This window comes from Bactrocera tryoni, chromosome 3, assembly GCF_016617805.1.
Source record: "Bactrocera tryoni isolate S06 chromosome 3, CSIRO_BtryS06_freeze2, whole genome shotgun sequence".
Lineage (NCBI taxonomy): Eukaryota > Metazoa > Arthropoda > Insecta > Diptera > Tephritidae > Bactrocera > Bactrocera tryoni.
Window position 1 is genome coordinate 36,661,105 of NC_052501.1, and position 21,675 is coordinate 36,682,779.

General features: G+C 38.6%; 1 protein-coding gene across 1 annotated transcript; it reads right to left on the reverse strand.

Moving 5' to 3' along the window:
* Window positions 1–379: 379 nt before the first annotated feature.
* LOC120771414 (nose resistant to fluoxetine protein 6-like) lies at window positions 380–21,430 on the reverse strand. Its single transcript, XM_040099394.1, has 8 exons — window positions 20,956–21,430; window positions 20,588–20,826; window positions 20,302–20,495; window positions 13,690–14,145; window positions 7,070–7,189; window positions 6,879–6,989; window positions 1,547–1,777; window positions 380–1,316 (listed from the first exon to the last, which is right to left on the reverse strand). The coding sequence occupies exons 1-8, from the start codon at window positions 21,188–21,190 to the stop codon at window positions 584–586; spliced, it is 2,319 nt and encodes a 772-aa protein (XP_039955328.1). The 5' UTR covers window positions 21,191–21,430; the 3' UTR covers window positions 380–583.
* Between the last annotated feature and the right edge of the window lie 245 nt (window positions 21,431–21,675).

The following is a 21,675-nucleotide window of genomic DNA, read 5'->3' on the forward strand; positions in this document are numbered from 1 at the left end:
CACGTTTGGAACATATTTTATTTGCTGCATTAATTAATACTTGTTATTTAAGAAATAAATAGTTGTTACACACAGTAGACCTTGTTTTTTGGGGGAATATCGCAGAAGACGCTAGAAAATGTCGACAGCAGCGTCATCTGGCATCAATCATAACTTAGATGATATATGGTTTAGAATAGAGCTCTTGGTATTCGACTAATCGACTAACCAGATAGGATATTATTCTAATAATAATATTCAGTTTGCAGAGCCCAAGTTAAGGACTCTGTAAAATACGAAGTACATATACTAAATTTTTATTTCTAAAGATTCCGTTACTTTCTTCCTTAACCAGTAATAAATTCTTATATTTTAATCCTTCTTTATTTTGATGGATATCTAGTGATGGTATGGAAATACAAACAAAACCTTGTAAAAAACTTATACAAATACAGTACAATAATAAAAAAATATGTTCTACAAAACTTATCTGATATACACGTACATGAAATATCTCTCATATCCAAGGCTTCCTGAACTTCCTTGAAGTCCTTTTCACTGATATACATACATACAAGTATGTGTGCCTCGCACGTGGCATGGTCTATTTTCGTGTATGCAACAATTTGTTGCACACTCTTTGCACGGGCAGTTCCATCAGCACATAGGCCAAAAACGAAGACAGCACCGCCAACACATTCACCGCAATAAAGTCCGAGCCGGAGGCAATTTCATTGAAGCTGGTCGGCTCATTGCGCAGACCATAGCTGATCAATGTAATTATGGGCGTTAGCAAATAAATGCTGAAGCAGAATTTATTCAGCAGCCGAAAGAGGCGCGCGCTCAGCAACACATTCAAGCGGCCACCGTGTCCCCAAGCGCACATCAGAATGCCGCCACCGATGCTGAGTGCGAAAAGCAATTTGCCAAAGGACATAATTGTCGCCACCAGCCATGTGGGTGTGCTGTGCCAGTAGCTCATGAAGTTTGCCACCGCACAGACGATGCCGACGAAAAGCCAGAAAGCCGCACGCCACCAACTAATATTATTGCTCGCCAACGAATCGACCGTTGCATTGGCCGCCGACGACTCGTATGGCTGTCGGTTTGGTGATTGTTGTTGTTGTTGTTGCGTTGGCACGTGTGGCTCTGATTGTGAGTGTGAGTGCGGTGGCTGCTGCTGCTGATTTGTCTGTTGGTGATTATGGTATCGGTGTCGCCGCTGCTGGGCGTGATTGTGCAGTAGCCAGCCGCAAAGGGCACCGCCGAGGTATGGATTGATGCGCACCCACGGCTTCACGTACAGCTGATTCAGCGTGGAGTGTATTTTGTCAATGCTATGTGTCAATTTATTTGAATAATGTGAGTACTTTTAGACGAACTATATGATTGTAGGAATATGTAGACGATGCAAATATGTATCTAAGTATGTATGCATGCAATTTTCTTGTAGCAAAGTATCTGCTAACGGTATCAAAATCTTGCATGTTGCGTCTAAATTGTGAACCGCATGCAACTTCATACAATACAAACATACATATTTGAAGATTACCATGTACATACTTACTCGAATGTTATGCCATTGTAATAATTGCAGAGCCAACCGATCGCTGGAAATCCACAGATAAGTGTGACGAAGACGACTTTGGCAAAACGCTCACTTTTGACATATAAAAACAGCAGAGCAGTTATGAGCAGATAGAACTGCATTTCACACGCCAGATACCAAGTCCACGAGCAGCAGATGTCTTTCATGTCCAAGAAGTTCTGTATATAGAGCACATTTTGCCACCAGCGTCTAACAAAATACGAAAATTTAAGCATCAAAAATATGCGAATATAAAAATTTTGATACCCGGAATGTGGTAGTTTCCACGCTTGTAACACTCAGAAGCAAAGATCTTAGACCCTATAAAATATATATATAAATGATCAGCGTAACGAGCGGCCTTTCTGCCTGTATGTACGCGAATTGGTCTTTCAGTTTATTGAGATATCGATCGATATTGCAAACGTACTTTTCTCTCTAAGAAGCTGCTAAGGAAAAAAGTTCTTTTATGACTTTATCTTGAGTTGGACAGTTTGAACGTCAGCTATGTATATTTTATAGTTGTCCGACTTAAACCATTTCTTCGGAGATTCTTGGGTTGCTTTTAGCACTAAAACATACCAAAATTCGTGAAATTTCTTGTCAAATAAAAAGGCTTTCCAAACAAGAACTTGATTTCGATTGAACAGTTTGTATTGCAGGTATAGTGGTCCGATATTGGCAGGTTGGACAAATACACAAAGACTGTTTGCCTCTCTGGGAGAAAGAACGTTTCCAAATCTTAGATCGATACCTCAAAAACTGTAGTCCATCAGCTTTTGCGTATATGCAAACAGAAGGACAGATAAACGAAATGGATATGGCTAAATGGACTCAGGTCCCCACATTTAACATTTATATGCCATATGCCATATATATATTATATATATACATATTTATATACCATATGTATGTATATACTTTATAGGTTTTCCAATGTTTCCTTCTGCGGGTTACAAATGTTAGGGGTATAAAAATGTTGCACAGCATTCAATACTCAACGAATCCGATTACATCAAATTTTTTATCTATAGGGTCCGGCACTCGAAGTGTAACCAATTAAAAAAGCCATGAATTCGGTTTGGAAAATTATTTTTATTTATTTTAAGGTGCAAAATGTGTGAAAATAATCATAAATTCAGGACCAATTCACTTTTGCTCGATACGACCACCTTTTGTCTTAACTATGGCCTTGAGACGGTCAAAAAACGAATCGCAAGCTGCCCGAATGTGACATGCCGGTATTTTGGCCCACTCACGGGCAATTGCTTTCTTCAGCATCTCGAGACTGGTGTATTTTTTACTTCGGACCTTGCTCTGCAAAATGGCCCAGAGGGAATAATCTAATGAATTCGCATCTGGTGAATTCGAGAGCCATTGTGTGGTCGTAATGAAGTTCGGAACGTTGTTTTTCAGCCATTCTTGGTTCACTCGCGCTTTGTGAGACGGTGCTGAGTCTTGTTGAAACGTCCATGGTTTGCGATCGAAATGTTTGTTTGTCCACGGCATCAAAGCAGCCTCCAGAATACTTTTCCGATAATATGTCGTATTTACTTTGACGCCAGGCTCGATGAAAACAATTGGAGAGCGCCCATCTGCGGTGACAGCGGCCCAAACCAATATTTGTGGCGGGTGCTGCCTCCTGGTGGCCAACCGAGGACTTTGATTCTCGTATGAACGATCGGTCAAGTAAACCCCATCGTTTTGAGAGTGTACCAATTGCTCAATTGGAAAAATTTTTCGTCAGAAAACACAATGTTCGGAATTTGACCGCTTTCGGCCAAGCGAAGCAATTGCTTCGCTCTCTCAACTCTTACTTGTTGCTGCTTCGGTGTGAGATCATGGGCATTTTGGAACTTGTAAGGCTTGACCTTGAGCTCATTTTTTCAATATGCGTGGGCTGCTGCGGTTGGATATTTTCAGTTCTTTAGCCATTTGATTGGCACTTCCTCGTGGATTTCGCTCAAGTCGCTTCTTCACTTTCCGAACCATCTCACGTGACGTTGCAGTCTTTTGATGACCACCGCCATGGCGTTTTGTGATGCTACCAGTATCATTGTAACGAGTGATGGTACGATAAACAAAAACTTTATTCACATTAAGGTGTTTGAGCTCACGAGCAATTGCTGGCTGTGATTTTCCTGCTAAATATAAATCAATCACACTATTACGTTTGAATTCCATCGCTGAACACTTTTTTTGCGTTCACTTTTGTCAAAACGCTTTTGTACACTTGTGAACAATACTCCGAACTGTCATTCAGCAAATTTATAAACAGCTGATTCCAGTGCGACAGCTGCGCGAACGGTCTGAAGTTGGCACACTTCGAGTGCCGGACTATTATTCACTTACATACACTATAGGTCACAGACACAATTAATTTCATTCCGTTATTTTTCTTCTTGTAGACCAATGCTTAGACTGATATAATATATGTTATGTAAAGAACATTACGTTCAGGAAAAGCTTTCACTTAATTCCACATTCACAAATTTCTACTAACAGAAATGTTTTCAAGTTTAAATGACATCAAGACATACTACAACCAGAAAAAGATGCTCTTTGAGTTTCACTAAGATAACTCACGTATAGACTTTATAAAGTCAAGCGGAAATTGGAAAAGCCTTATATTAGGTATATTGGGATTATCAGCAGCTTTGACCCAATTTCCCCCAATCTAAGCACAAGGACACTATTGTCAACAAGAAAAACCGTTCTCTATGTTCGGTCTTAAATCTCACAGATTCACCGCTGACTCATGTCCACATATTTGTTATGCAGGTGGCCTGATAAGTTATGATTCGATTTCGACTTGTGGTCACAATTTGTGCACAGTATTATCCTCATATCTTCATTTATTCTTGATTTGTATACTGTAGAACAAAACAATAATATGAAATTTGAAATTTTATTTTAAGGTAAGCTCGAAAACGGGATGTCTCTGTCTACTTATTAACGTCCAAGTTTACAATCCTTATATTCATATACTCCGGTATAATCTGACCTGATTGAGCTGTATTTATTATTGGTTTTCAAAATCGTACAAAACAAATTTGTTCCATCGTACATCAAAAAGAAAGTAATGTTAATATGTCATAGGAGAGCATACGAGTATAACACTGCGTTATAGTGGACTTATTCTTCAAAGCCACTGAAGTATTGAGTGGCAACATAGCCAATAGAATTTATAAATTATCACAAACATTCCTGTAAGGAGGGCCCATTCTTTTTTCCCTTGGACCCGGTTATTCTTTCGGCGTTGTTGAGTCTTGGCTTGTATATTTTATAAAAGATAAACCAAGAGGTCAACATTTTTCTACACCTGAAGTGTCGGTTAAGTTGTTCAGAATGCAGGCTTAGGAGATATCTCATTCAGAGTAGCAAAAGTGCTCCGACAATAAGAATATTATAAACAACAAGTAAGGAAGGGCTAAGTTCGGGTGTCACCGAACATTTTATACTCTCGCACGATAAAGTGATAATCGAGATTTCATTATCCGTCATTTACATATTTTTCAAATACCGTATTTGTGTAAAGTTTTATTCCGCTATCATCATTCGTTCCTAATGTATATATGTACTCGTATTATACAGAAAAGGCATCAGATGGAATTCAAAATATTGTTATATTGGAAGAAGGCGTGGTTGTGAACCGATTTCACCTATATTTTGTACATGTCATCAGGGTGTTAAGGAAATATTATATACCGAATTTTATTGAAATCGGTCTAGTAGTTCCTGAGATATGGTTTTTGGTCCATAAGTGGGCGAGACCACGCCCATTTTCAATTTTTAAAAAACGCCTGGGTGCAGCTTCCTTCTGCAATTTCTTCCGTAAAATTTTGTGTTTCTGACGTTTTTTAACGCACTTTTAGTGATTTTCAACATAACCTTTGTATGGGAGGTGGGCGTGGTTATTATCCGATTTCTTCCATTTCCATTGAACTGTATATGGAAATGCCTGAAGAAAACGACTCTGTAGAGTTTGGTTGACATAGCTATAGTAGTTTCCTAGATATGTACAAAAAACTTAGTAGGGGGCGGAGCCACGCCCACTTTTCCAAAAAAATTACGTCCAAATATGACCCTCCCTAATGCGATCCTTTGTGCGAAATTTTACTTTACTTAACCTTCTTATGGAGCCAAGGAATACGTGTACCAAGTTTCATCATGATATCTCAATTTTTACTCAAGTTACAGCTTGCACGGACGGACGGACAGACGGACGGACGGACGGACAGACAGACATCCGGATTTCAACTCTACTCGTCACCTTGATCACTTTGGTATATATAACCCTATATCTGACTCTTTTAGTTTTAGGACTTACAAACAACCGTTATGTGAACAAAACTATAATACTCTCCTTAGCAACTTTGTTGCGAGAGTATAAAAATGAAGACCAATATTTACTTTGTTCTCTCATACCGAATTTTGAAAGGCATCCCTCGTATGTGAATTATTAACTCTGTTTGGATTGGAGACTTTGAAATTATGAAAAGGAATTTTACTTCTCTTACTCTTCACTTTAGAAAGAGTATTGGATATTTACAATAATATTGTTTACGGATGCGCTCCTAGATATGAAACTACTAAACTTTTCCTAAAAAAAGTTAATTTGAATTATGTAGCTTGCTTTGCCACACTTTATAAAAACATTCCGGCTATTATTCAACTAAAAAATTAAACAATTTATGCTTGATTGCATCCACGTAATTAAATCTCGCATTCGATTACATAACCGTTACATGTAACGGAACAGCGGTTGGCTTACAACGTATGATAAGCGTTTGACAAATATTTTATATATGTAAGTGTGTCTACAAGGATTACATTCATCTAAAATGTACATATACATATGTAAGTGCGTGTGTGTGGCAGCCGCTGGAGCATTTCCGTATAAAATAAATTGTACGTGTGGTTCCTAAACCTTTTTTCGGCTCTGAATCGCCTTTAATTGAAAATCATTGCATTAATCAACATATATTTCATTAAATCATATGCACGCATAACCAAATCCGATTTAAATTAATTCGGGTTATGTGTTATTTTTCCCATATCAAAAGCATATATACATACACACATACATATGCACTTGCAATTAACATGCATTCTCCTATTTTGTAACAATTTGAATAAATTAACGAAATAAATAACCCTCAGAATTCGCCTTAAATAATCAACGAAAACTCTTCAACCAATAAAAAATGTACAAATTATTATGAATTAGTTGTGCTTATCTGCCATATATGGTAATATATACATATGTATATGTATATTTATTACTCGTGTTTAGCTTGCATATACTCACTGCTTGCAGTAATACCCGCTGTTCACTCCCAAGTAAAAGGGTGAATACGCGTTGGTCAAGTCGTAGAATACATCGCTTAGAAGCATTGTGGTAATCAGCATTGGCGTGAGTCTAGTAACGAAAGCAAGGAGCAATTAGGAAACAATACGCAGCTTCAATTAGTACTTTGAAATAGATTGCCGCATACCCACCGCAAATACCGCTGCAATAGAAGTTTCCCAAATAATTTCGAATTCTGTACGAAATCATTTTGTCGAATCTCCTTTAATCTCGACTCGGAAGAGAGAAAATTGTAGACGAGCAGTAACGCACTGGAATTAAATAAATGTGAGTTTAGTGATTACAATAACAGATTAGTTGTTTTTATTAAATATGTCCATGGTATATATGTACTATATGTATGTATAATTAACAGATTTGTAATTATAAGCAATTATATTATCTCTGAACAGGGTATAGTATTAATCGTGCGATTCTGGACTGTGACACAGTCACAAGTCTCTAAAATTGAGATTTTAAATTAGAGAAATTTTTTGTGACTTGAGACGATTTTGCAATTCAGTAAGTGGCAGTCACAAAAATCTCTCAATTGAAAATGAACAGGTCTAATCAACTCTTACATTTCATTATTTAGAGATGTAATTACACTTGAATGAACAGAGACCAAGACACCTTGTGCCTCCTTATCGAGTCTCTAGATTGCAGAACTAACGAAGCGAGAACTCTGCAGCTTGAATTATTTTCTAAAGCAGTAGATTTAAAAACCATCTCATGGTAGCAAGCTGGAGAAGTATTCCCTCCATAATTTTAGTATGCTTTAGACGTCAGTCACCAGATCACCTCCACCTTCTAGAGTATGCTTCGGTCTTGAAACCTTCTGTTAGCCGGCATATTTTTGTAGAATTTTCGAGCATTACGCGTGTCGACCAGCTTGTCAAGCTCTTCATACTCACGCATTTCGGCCTCTCACTTTTCCTGTCTACAACTGCGTTTCGCTTCCCTCTTCAACTTTTGGTATCTATCCCATCCCACACGTGTTGTGGTCGATCGTAACGTTGCGAGGTAGGTAATCTGTTTTCTCTCCGCTGCGACACGGCAGTCCGCGTCGTACCAGCTGTTTCTTTGCATTTACTGAAAAATGTTTTCGGTTGCAGCTATACATAAGAAGCTTGACATGCCGTCCCACATTGTCCTTATATCTGTTGTGATTTCAGCTTCTCGACGGCGAACCTTCCTTCTGTTTGTTGAAGTGCGTTTTTTGCCGCACTGAGGCGGATGCGTCAGGATCTTGGAGCGTACGCACGTCTATCATAACATGATCGATCTGGTTGGTGGCCTTTCGATCCGGAAACAGCTTGGTGAATTTTTCTATGCTAGAATTTAGTACTACAGATAACCATATTTCGGGCCCCAGCGAAGTCGATTAGCCTATCAGGATCAACCTATTTAGGGATGTATCCTCGTGGAGGCTGAATTTACCGACTGTCGCGCCAAAGATACCTTCTTTGCCCACACTGGCGTTAAAGTCGCCAAGCACGATATTGACATCGTGGCGGGGGCAGCTCTCATAGGTGCGCTCCAAACGCTCATAGAAGGCATTTTTGGTCATATCGTCCATCTCTTGCGTCGGGGCGTGGGCGCAATTCAGCGATATGTTGAAGAACTTCGCTTTGATGCGGATTGTGGCTAGACGTTCATCCACCGGAGTGAATGATAGTAATCGGCGACGGAGTCTCTCTTCCACCATGAATTCCACACTGAACTTGCGCTCCTTTATATGGCCACTGTAGTAAATGCCACAAGGGCTTACTCGCCTCAGTCCTTGTCCCGTCCATCGCATTTCTTGGACGGCGGTGATGTCAACCTTTATTTTCACGAGGACATCAACCAGCTGGACAGCGGCACCTTCCCAATTAAGGAACCGGAAATTCCAGGTACATGCCCTTAAATCGTCATCCTTAGTTCGTTTGCTATGGTCGTCATCAAAAGCGGGGTCTCTCATTCGAGTTTGTTTGTACTTTTTCATTGGGAGCGCACAACCCTGTGGATTGGATGTTTCGCCTTCTCACTTTAGTTCGCCTTCAAACGGATGTTCTTTGGCTACCAAGAGGATATTTGGTGTAGGACCGGAAGTCGTGAACTGCTTGAGCCATATACAGTGTATCACAGAAATAAGTATGCACTATATTAGGTTGAATATCTCTCTTCCGCTTTTTTGCTCTGTATTCAATGCTTTATAAAAATTGTTGCGGTGATCGGATTTAGTTCAAATTTGCGATTTCGTTCGATAATCTGTTTCCATCTAGACGGCAACTTCATATTACCCACCTCGTAGAAGCCCCCCTCCTTATTTGCGAAGTACTCGGACAGCCACCTTTCACAAGCCTCTTTTGAGTTCAACTTTACACCAACAAGGGCGTTCGCCATGGACAGAAACAGGTGGTAATCACTTGGCGCTATATTCGGGCTATATGGTGGATGCGATCAACTCTCCCATCTGAGCTCTCGTAACATCTGACGAGTCATCAACGAAGTATGTGGTCTGGAGTTGCCTTGATGGAATACTACGCCCTTCCTGTTGGCCAACTCTGGACGCTTCTGATCGATCGCCTGCTTCAAGCGGTCCAGTTGTTCGCCGTCAATTGCGGCTTGGCCAATGTTTGGGACGATTCACCGGCCATCGACCACGACCGTTTTCGCTTGGTATTGTCGTATTGATCTATTTTTCGTCGCCAGTCACCATCCGCTTCAAAAATGAGTCGAGTGCGTTCCGTTTCAGCGATTCGGTCCAGAAGGTTTTTTTGCGTTAAATCATGCGGCACTCAAACATCAAGCTTTTTTGTGTATCCAGGTTTCTACAGATGGTTTAAAATGGTTTGGTAACTAGCTCCCATCTTCTGAGCGATGTCACAAGATGCCACATGCCGGTCTAACTCGATGTTTTCCATGATTTGATCGATATTCGTCGTCACAGGTCTTCCGCTGGTTGGCTTATCCATGAAGTCGTTATTCCCTCCGCAATTCGAAGTGATCCAGTATTAATCTCACGGAACGTTTCTCTAGCGGCTTTGCCTTTAACGAAGGAAAACTTTAAAATAGCGCGAATTTCGGCATTAGTGAACTCCATGTTTACACGTCTATAAATGTTGAACGCAATATCCAAACTAATCATCCGTCGTTTTGTAGGTTATGTCAAGATCTTGCAAAGATGTATACTTGATACGAGCTCTGTAGCGCTTAAAGACAAAAATGCGGAAGGGAGATATTTGACAACCTAATATATTGGCGTAAAAAGGTCAAATTATTTGCAAAAAAAAAAAAATATTTTGTGTTTTTTATAAAAACAATTACTCATAATATTGCTTTCACGAATATGACAGACTGATATCATTAACATATTCCGTTATTAAGAACCGTTAGATTTTCTCAGTAAAAAGCGAAAATCACGTTACATAAATATGTATGCAATTTACCATTTCAGTATGGTTTCGTTTGATACACAGTGTTCACACGTTTCTGAAGCAATAAGTAGTTGTTCTTTTACAAAATAATAATTTTCCAAAGTTTTCATTAAATTTCATCCGTATTGGCAATTAAATTTGTATCATGGCGCCACGAGGCAAGGAATTATCACAAGATTTGAAGGATGTTATTATAAAACTACTTATGTATATAAAAACAAACAAAAGTCAGAGGCAAATTGGAAAAATAATATATAAAAGTAATTCTACTATTCAAAAAATATTAGAAAAATATGAAAAAGAGGGGAATACCAAAAATAAAGAAAGACCTGAACGACTAAACATATTTGATTCCAAGCAGCGGCGTATTATCACACAAAAAAAGTGCACCAAAAGTGCGTACTGAAATAAAAATGTCAACACGACAATGATCCAAAATACACCGCACACATCGTTAAGGGATGGCTACTTTACAAGGCACCCAAACAATTAAAAACACCAGCCAACTCTCCTGATGTGAATCCTATTGAACATTTGTGGGATTATTTAGAGAGAAAAATCAGAAGACACCAAATAACCAGCAACGAATCTTTGAAGGCTGCTTTAATCGAAGAATGGGGCAAGATGCCACCTTCAGTGACCCAAAAACTGGTAAAGTCCATGCCATCCAGATTGAGTGCAATAAAAAAATCCAATGGCTATCCAACACAATATGAACGGTCCATCAAAGCTAAAAAATATAACCGTTGGAACTTTTTGTTTGGAATTTATTATTATTTAAACATTTTTTTCTCTAATTTGAAAAATTATTAATTTAAGTTTCTGTTTTTTGGTTTTTGCTTTTAATTAAAATATGAAATAACTGAAATAAAAAATGGATATTATTATTAGTTCTGAGGCACATTTTTCTCACGAAAAAACGGATAAACACAGTGCATGCTTATTTTTGTGATGCCCTGTATAAATAATCGTTTCTGGCCACTCCAAAGTGAATGACAGTGAGAGAACTTTCTTCACTTGCGTGAATTTTTACAAATGACTCCATCCTCCAATTATGATCCAAACAAATAATTTTTATTTTAAGGAATGTACTCTTAATTAATCAATTTTTGTCGTAAATCAATTTGGTTCCAGTTCTGTTCTACCATTCCCAATATCGTATTATATCTGAAGGTGGATCTAATTGAAAATTTTCGCATACCTTTATGGTAAATTGAGGTATTTCAACACTCCACTATAAAAACGATTCATTCGTTAATCTCAGTGGCTTAAGAACACCGAAAAATTACCGGGCTGTCGGCTATCTCCAGATAGCACTGCTGAAAATTGCATCGTTGCCATTTAAATATTGCATTGTACTGCATAATTATAATTGAACTTTTTACCATTACTTCAGCTTCTTCGCTACTTTTTGTGCTCCGTTCGCCTATAATCTAGCATGTAGCAATGACTTGGCGATGCAACAACTATCAAGGCAAATTGTTGTTGATATATTAAAAGTGTATTACAGGTTCCACATGAAACCTAAAACAAAATCACCTTGTTCAGTAGCAACAATCAGTATAATCCATGTATACGAAAATTACTGTACTATTGCAGTAACTAAATGTTGTTATTATTCTTAATATTTTTAATACATCTAGCGGTTGTACGTATCACCTCAAACTAATTAAGATAGATATAGGATTATATATGTAGTATATACAAGGTGCGGTAAACAGGGCATTAAAAAAAAGGGGCAAAAGGTTTTTTCGGCAAAATCAATTTATTTTATTCAAAATAGTCTCCGTCTGCTTCAATACAGCTTTTTGCACGGTCCAAAAGCATGTCGAAGGAGTGTTTTAGCTCGTTGGCCGGTAGGGCAGCCAGTATGCCAGTGCAAGCCTTTTGAATGGCCTCTAAGTCTGCATAACGCTTTCCTTTCATGGGCAAATGCATTTTTCTGAAAAGGAAGAAGTCACACGGTGCCCTATCAGGTGAATACGGGGAGTGGTTATTGGTTAAAATGTGATTTTTGGTCAAACAAACGGTCACAAGCGTCGATCGGTGAGACGGATTCTGAGCAATTTTGGTCCTCAGTCAATTTGCGCCCAAATGTTCGGTCAAAATGCAATAAATCGATGTTTTGCAGATGTTAAATTCCATTTCCATGAATTTCAATGATGATTTAAGCTGATTTTTGATGAATTCACTCACAGTTTCAGTGGAATTTCCGGTGATCACGGATTTTGATTGGCCCACTAGTTGATCGTCATTTATGTCCTCACGACTACTTTGAAAACGTTGAAACCACTCGTGCACTCTGCTACAGGAAAGGCAATCATCGCCATAAACTTGTTTCATCAATTGAAACATTTCGGTAAAAGTTTTACCAATTTTAAAACAAAATTTGAAGTTGGCTCTTTGTTCGAAGCTCATTTTCGCACCGATAACACAAACATATAATAACAATAACTTCACCTCCAATCGATGAAATGTCATGAAATTCTCACTGGACAATCGATAAAGATCGATAGCAAACTCTAATACGAACGCCAGTCAATATATAGATGGCGATAACAGGGGGCGCTAAATTCAAAAAGTCCTGTTTACTTTGGAACCACCTTGTATATAAATGATCAGGATGACGAAAAAAGTTGAAATCCGGGTGAATGTCTGTCTGTGCGCCCTTCCGTTCGTTTGTCCGACCGTGCAAGCTGTAACTTGAGTAAAAATTGAGATATCTTAACGAATCTTGGTATGTGGGTTCTTTGGCACAAACAAAATGTGTCGTGTTCGTAGATGGGCATAATCGGAGCACTAAATTAAGATATAAAATTGCTGTAGAAAGGAGCACCTGCTGGCGAAAAATTAAAAAAAGTGATAAAAATAGAAAATACATAAAAATATCGTATATCCGTCCTCTGGTTCTAAGCTACCTGCACACCAATTTTCAGCCAAATCTGTTTAGCCATTTTTGAGTTATAACCAGCGTAACTAACAGGTTCTTTTATACATATATAAAGAATAGGCGTATTCTGCTTCGAACACCGGATTTCTTCGTTCTTTCTGCGATACTTTAGTACCGAACGCTAATATCAAAACTTGATTCAATGAGTGAAATCACGTTGATTAGGTTTTAAAACTTTGAATTTTTTCATTCAAACAAATAACTCCTTATAATCAACTGCAAAACATTTTTCACGAATATCTTCCACCCCTCAATTTCATGAGAACCTTATCAAATTGTTCTGCCATAGAGTAGAAATATGTCTATGTAATGTTAGTAAAATCTAAAGTTTACCTCGCATAAACAGTTACATCTGATTTAAATTCCAATGACTTTTTTTTAATATATATGTAATACATACCTTATGACAAAGAAAACATCCACGAAAAAAATGGCCTCTAAAAGCGGTTGGTTGAGAAAACTCCCCATTGCCACGAACAGCATCGGCGCATTGGACAGAGCGAAGACCGAATAGTAGTATACGTGAAAAGTGGAAACCCACAGGCAAATAACAGTGCGCACGCCGGCAATAACACCCACAAAGTTTGAATTTGAATTCATGCGGTCGGCTTTCAAAGCGCGCTGCCAATTCTCAGTAAAACGGAAACATAATAAAATCTCTTCAACCGTTGAGCTTTTAACTGCAGTACTTTCATATGCGGACTCTATCGGAACATTTGTTATGTGCACGCCATCTATCATCACAGTAGTGTGTGGAGCTTTTGTATGTAACATTTGTTGGAGCTTCAATTTCGCTTTCGACCGGTAAACCATCTCCGCTGAAGCCATCAGTAGAACCAGTGTGGTGAGAACAATGCTGGAGGAGAAAAATCATGTTAATTATAAAAATGCATGATGACAAGTTAAATGCAAGTAGTGAGCTTTAAGTTTGTACATGCAACGAAATTTCACCACACGACCTACTAGATGTATGTTTGAGACAAATTGCGGAGTGCATACATACATATAACCGCGGGGAATATATTCGAATTTTTATACCCTGAACAGGGTATATTAAGTTTGTCACGAAGTTTGTAACACCAAGAAGGAAGCGTCGGAGACCCTATAAAGTATATATATAAAAGATCAGCGTGTTGAGCTGAGTTGGTTTAGCCCATGTCCGTCGGTATGAATGCGAAATAGGGAGGAGAATCGATGGCTGAAAAAAAAATTTTAAAACAGGAGTTGGTCCAAACCGTTCAAGTTATAATAACCAAATTCGCTGAGGGCAAATATTTTTTCGGCTTCCCAACGTATTCCTTAATCAGCTTGGGTTTGTTACAAACTACTAAAAGTGCGATAAATCTATAGATGGTACAAAAGGGCTTTATAGGAGCCGGTATCAAATTTTGAAGACGGGTGTGGCCCCTTTCATACCATATTTAGGTGAAAACCCAATACTCTGGACCTACTCAACCAATTTCAACCAAATTCAGGAAGGTAGTATTACAGGTATAACTAAATTTTCTATGTTACTGAATGAAAATGTGAAATGTGTAAAATTAAATAACAACCACGCCTACTTACCATACAACAAATTTCTAAATTCCACCTGATTCTTTTATACATACATGTACATATGTATATGTAGAGGAGTTCAATTGGATCAATAATAGAAGGATTTTCAAACTACCGCATGACTACATACTGCATATTTCGGCAAAGAGGTGAGTCATCTTAATAAAATTATGAGAGTGCATTTTTCTATTAATTATATATCTTTCTCCATAAAATGGATAAAATCGGGTGAAAGCTTACCATAAACTTTTTTTTTAACATCTAGTTAACCTACTCCCTATAAAGGGCTTTACAATAGGGATGATATGATTTGTAAGTGTCGTTTCGGCCCTTTTAAAATATTATTATCAAAATAATCGTTCTCCAATTGCAACATTTCGTGTGCATTTGTCGATTCCAAGGCGTTTTCAAGAATTGGGACTGTCACAACCCACAACCTGGCGAATTTTGAAAAAAGATGTGGGCTTGCATTCGTATAAAATTGATCTCACTCAAGAAATGAACCCATTTGACCACCGTAAACGTCGTGAATTTGCCTTGGAACAAACTGATAACGATTTTTTTAAGAAATCATCTTCTCCGACGTGACTCACTTTCATCTGAGTGGTGTGTTAAATAAACAAAACTGTCAATTCCGTTGCGTAGAAAATCCACAAACTATTCATGAACCACCCTTACATTCACCTCCTCCAGGAAGTTGTGATTTAACCATTAGACTACTTCTTTTGGGGTTTTTTAAAGTCATTGGTCTTTAACAATAAACCAGACTCTCTTCTTCTCTTTAGAAGTCAATATTAAACGAGTTATTCATCAAAGGAAAAAAGTACTCAAAAATTGGGTTCATCGATCGTTCTTATAAAGGAAGCCGAGGAGACCATTTGAATGGCGTTATATTCCGAATTAATTCAAAATCATTCTTAACAATTAGTGTGTTTTTTTTTAAGAAATCATATCACTTTTATTGGAAAGCCCTGTGATGGTTTGTGCGGTACCTTAATGAAACTCTGAGCATATTTCTCTGTTAATAATATGTAGTAATCACAAAAATATATAAAACCGGGTTAATACTACCCCGATCTTCCATATGCCTTATATAACATTTTCGAACTACTTTAGGAAATATTATCATATGTTATATATTAATGCATAAAATATATAAAAATGGCAACTCCTGATTACCCACACTTCCATATACAATACTACTTACAATGATTTGGTTATTACAACTAATATTTTGCCGAATGGCCGTAAAAAAAGGTTTGTTCTCGTTGGATCATGCACAATTTGACAATCGCTCAAAAAAATGCTCGTCTGGTTTGGTGCGAAGTTACAGACTTTCATTTCTTTGGTGTAGAGAAATGCTGAAAAAATACGATCGCGGTGCTTCAAAAGACGTTTATAAGATCGTCACAGGCGACGAATCATGGATCTATGCGTATGAGCCCGAAACAGAACAGCAATCGACCGTGTGGGTCTTCCAAGACGAGCCAAATCCAAAGAAAGTTGTTCGTGGAAGAAGCACTTCGAAGCAAATGGTCGCCTGTTTCTTCGGCTAAACTGGTCATGTGGCGACTGTTCCCCTTGAGCAACGTATGACGGTCAATTCTGAGTGGTACACCACCATTTGTTTGCCTGAGGTCTTCGGAGAAATTCGAAAAACGAACAAGAGAAGACGAATCATTGTGCACCATGACAATGCGAGCTCTCACACATCGGCTAACACCAGCGCCTTTTTGACCGGCCAAAACGTCGAATTTATGAGTCATCCGCCGTACAGCCCCGACTTGGCACCCAATGACTTCTTTTTATTCCCACACATCAAGAAAATAATGCGTGGTCAACGATTTTCGTAACCAGAAGACGCTGTTGAAGCATTCGAAAACCATGTTTTGGAGGTGTCTCAATCGGAGTGGAAAAAGTGCTTCGAAAATTGGTTTGAGCGCATGCAAAAGTGTATAAATCTTGATGGAGAATATTTTGAAAAACAATAAAACCATTTTCGTTGATAAATATTCTTTCTTATTCAGCTAAAATTCAGAACCAATATTATCATATACATATGTATCTTTTACTTTTCTTTATATATGCAGCAAGGGACTAAACTGTACGAATATATGAAAATATAATGAAAACCATTTCCATTGAAAACCACTCCATTCTGTGAATGAAACTATCCATTCAAATTCCTCTAGTAACACTGGTTATAACGCTCTCATACACGAAAATCAACCGATTAAAATAGAAATGTGAAAATTGATGGTGTAATAATTTGACATCACTTAATAACATATAGTTTGCAATCACATTTTCTGCAAACCTTTTTTGAATGCCATTGAATGTCCCTTATAAGGGTTATGATGACTCTGGGTATTACATTAACATGCACTTATGATACGAAATATGTTCGTTGATTGAAACAGTTTTTTAGGCAATTGAGAAGGAAAGTCCTCTTTCGGCGAATAAAAGCCAAGGTGCAGAGGCATGGACGATGACAACATCTGATGAGTCAACATTACGAGTTTTGGAGAGAAAGGTCTTGCGGTTCAGATGATGGAATGATGAAACTACTGCGGAGAATGTGAAGATTCTTTTGTTAGTGGCCGTCCACGGCGGCGTTTTTAAAATGCAATCAGAAACTTTACCACGAAAGTTCAAAAAATTGAAAAGACGAGAAGAAATTGTAAATTATGTGCAGTTCTCCGATTGCTAGGCTGAGCAGAAATGACACTTATGTATATGCAGATGGTTTCTCAATTGGAAGATTTATTTGCAAAGACTCGTTTCAACATCTGACAAGGAACATTAGAAAACGTGGAAGCTTCAAAATATCAAACCTTTCTAATGTGCACAAAAAAGGTGCGCGTCGAAGGATTTGGAGAATTAATTTTTTTTTTAGGTTGGTAGTACTGTCAGTCACATTTATGTCAAATTTCATGTCAAAATATTCATTAGTGTTTCATACGTGTCGTTTTGTGAGCTGCTAAAAGTGAGTTTTTCGTTTTTTGCGATGTCGAAATTTGTTGAGCAAAGAATTTGCATTAAATTTTGTTTACGGGATCAATTTTCTGTTGCGGATACGTTGAGGATGGTGCAGAAAGCCTTTGGTGATGAGGCTATGTCTAAAAAAAATGTTTACAAATGGTATAGTGAGTTCCAAGCCGGCCGTGAACGTGTCGAAGACGAAGAGCGTCCAGAGCGACCATCAACCTCAACCGACGAAGCTTACGTTCAACAAATCAAAGATTTGGTGTTGAAAAACCGTCGATTAACAATTAGAGACCTCGCTGATGAAGTTGGCATATCGAAAGGCTCAGCCAATACCATTTTGAAGGATGTTTTGGGCCTCAAGCGCGTCAAATCTCGACTGGTACCGAAAACATTGAATTTTTTGGAAAAAAGGCGTCGCGTTGAAGTGTGTGAAACGATGCTTTCCGACTACCAGGGTGTCATAAAACGCATTATAACTGGCGATGAGACTTGGATCTATGCTTACGACCCCGAAACAACCGATCAATCGAGCGAATATCGTGCCAAAAGAGAGCCGAGACCAAAAAAATCGCGCCAAAGTCGCACAAAAATCAAGGTCATGTTGACTGTTTTCTACGATTATCGTGGTGTTGTGCATATGAATTCCTTCCAACCAGTCAAACAGTCAACAAGGGATATTATTTGAACGTTATGCGTCGTTTGCGTAACGCTATCCGTCTAAAAAGGCCGGAAATGTGGAAAGGCAATTCTTGATTTTTACACCACGATAATGCACCATCCCATACTGCCCTCGTAATTCGTGATCATTTCGACAAAAACTCAACCCAAATCGTTCCGCAACCACCGTATTCACCTGATCTGGCGCCGTGTGACTTCTGGCTGTTCACCAAGCTCAAAAGACCGCTCCGGAGGAGAATCAAGCCGCAGCGAAGACGGAACTGAAGGCCATCCCGGAAAGTGACTACAACCAGTGTTTCGAAAATTGGAAAATACGTTGGCATAAGTGCATTGCATCGGGAGGGGATTACTTTAAAGGGGATGAAATTGATTTGGAAGAATAAATAAAGAATTTTCAAAATAAATACATGTCAAAAAATATGTCACCTTATTTTTTGGTCACAGTATAGTAAGCTGCTCTTACAAATAACTTGTCATTCCAAAGGAAGCAGAAAAGGAATACTGAGTTCTTTCGGTGGTGTCGTTATCAGCTAGTGGAAAATTAACTGATTAAAAGTACGCGATTTTCTAGTCTTCCATGTATGCTTTTTTTTATGTGCACCGGACGACTGGAATCTCTACAAGGATATTTGATTTGATTTGCTAGACAAATAACACTAGAATTAAGCCATTCAGTAGCCAACCCAGCAAATGGTTCTTTAGAAATTTCCGGCAACACAAGTTTCAACATTTTCGATATCTTCATCAGCTTCCACTGCATCTGAAACAATTTGAGTAATCTTGTCCCTTTTAAGGGGCAGCTACTTTTTACACCGTGAGAAATAATTGGCGCATCTATATCACTTTTTTGTAAAAGAATTATTAAATATATACCACATATTATATTGCAGGCACAGAGCACTAGGCTAATAAAATTATTATTAAACGACTGAAGACCAAATAATTAATGAAGAAACTATTTTTAAGTGAATAACATTGTATGGACCGGTTAAATTCATTAATAATTTTGAACATTATACTGTTGACGACTTGATGAATGTCTTTTGGTTAGATGTATTTATTGTAGGTTCACTCACTTTTGCCACGCAAGTGTATGTTTTCGCGAGAGTTAGATAGGTGTTTTTCGACGCATTAATGATATCATATTATGCGTGCAAATAATTACATTAACATCCTCGAGGACTCATATCTCCCACGTCTTGACATATTTGGACTTGAGCTTTGGCGAGGCGATATATAAATGCAATAGGATTAAACTCATCGATTGGCCTCCACAGTTCTCAGACTTAAACCTGATAGAGCATATTTGGGCTATTTTAAAACGAAAAATTTTTTCAGATGAAGAAGCCTCAAAGACCACCGATAAAATATGGTATCAAATTTACAGCGTAGCAAAATAGCAGCCCAATTATTTATTTCTTAAAGATAAGCTCGCTTATGGATTTTTTTGAGTTTATGTGAACCGTCTGGTCCCTTAATATAATTATAACACATTTTTAGCAAACAATGAAAGGGTAGGGTACTGAGAGTAAAAAGAGTTTAGCCGTAAATACCTGAACTAGTGTTGTCTGCATTAACCGTTAATATATACGTTCACTCTATCAGAAAGCTTTATCACACAGCTTTTGTTACATTGACCTATCTTTGATCAACTTTTCCTAAGTGTATGTTACTTAATTTGTTTTGATATCTAACTACAAGCAGCTTTTATAAATTTTTCCACGCTCCCCGCCAATAAACGCGGCTTACTTTCTCAACAGAAAACATATAACAACATGGGTACACTTACATGGAAATTAGTGTTCCGGTTTGCTGCAAGAAATCCAAGCCTAAAGACGGTACTCTGGCCGCAACGGATTGCATTTGGAGCTCGAAATCGCGTTGCATCGTCAACTCACCGCGCAGAAAGTACTCATCCGTGTAGCGACGCAGAGCGGCACTTGAGCAGGATTGCGGCAAACACAGGCCGATATGAATGAAAGACTACATTTCACGAAAAATCACAAATACACATTTGACACAGATTTACATAAGCACACCATTAAAAAATGAAAGAGTTTGCAGATTTGAATCACCTCATACGGAAGCCGCAAGTCGATAAAGTGGGGCGTTGAGAAACGCATATACACCATGGTGAGACGCATGCGAAAAGGGCTGGTGACATTAAACGGATCAAAGGTGTAGGTGCGTAAAAACTCTGGCGAGGTCGCGACAACGTATGGCCTATTTAAATCGTTGCACTGCCACTGCGGACCGAACCAGTGGTTATTGCCCCAACTGAAGGACTTCGGTGGCACGCCAAACGAATCGAGCACTTGCGGCGTGTCAATAAGAAACAAGAAATTAAGTTAAACATAAACAGATAATAATAATATGGTGGCAAAAATAATAAACACACTGATAAAGTGACCGCTTTGAGCGGCAGCAATCAGCACACAGAGACCTTTTATGCTCCAAAACTCTTTGGCCGCTACAGCCTTCAGCAGAGTTTCAAGTTCTCTGCCACAGCGCGTGCCGTTTTCATAGAGCTTGCCCAACTGCGCCACACCAACCAGGAAGTTGAGACGCGCCAGCGAAGTCTCCGCCGAAGAGACTGGTTCAGAGCGCGGCGCGACTGTGGCTTCGACGACAACGATTGCCAAATGCGCGGCCACAATCACGGCTACAATTGTCCGCATCTTGGTGTTTTCGTTGTAAAGCGCGGAAAGTGACTGAGGAGCCAAAGCGATGAAATGCTAAAATTAGCGTAGGCTGCCGGGCTTTGGCGATTTGTCGGTTTGGCGCTTTTTCATAAACGTACGCTGACGTTGCAGTTTTCCTGCTGGAGCCACTATCACGGGAAATACGCTAAATCGCTGGTTGCTAATATTTAATCAACGCAGCTAACTTGAAGGGATTCGCACAAGCGCTTTTCGCACTACGCGTACTCACTTAGGAGATCAACTGCAGCAACAACGCACTTTGCTCCCTTTTTATTAATTATTTCTCATTTAAATGCGCAAACGAATCAACACTTATCCGTATTTTTATGAATTGCAAAATCTGTTCATACAAACACATCTACGTCGCTTTATAAAGGGTGTCTCAAAAATTTAATACGAATTTTGACTTTTCTGCGGAGGCCGTTTTATTGGCGATCGACTGTTATTGAAATGAACCTAAA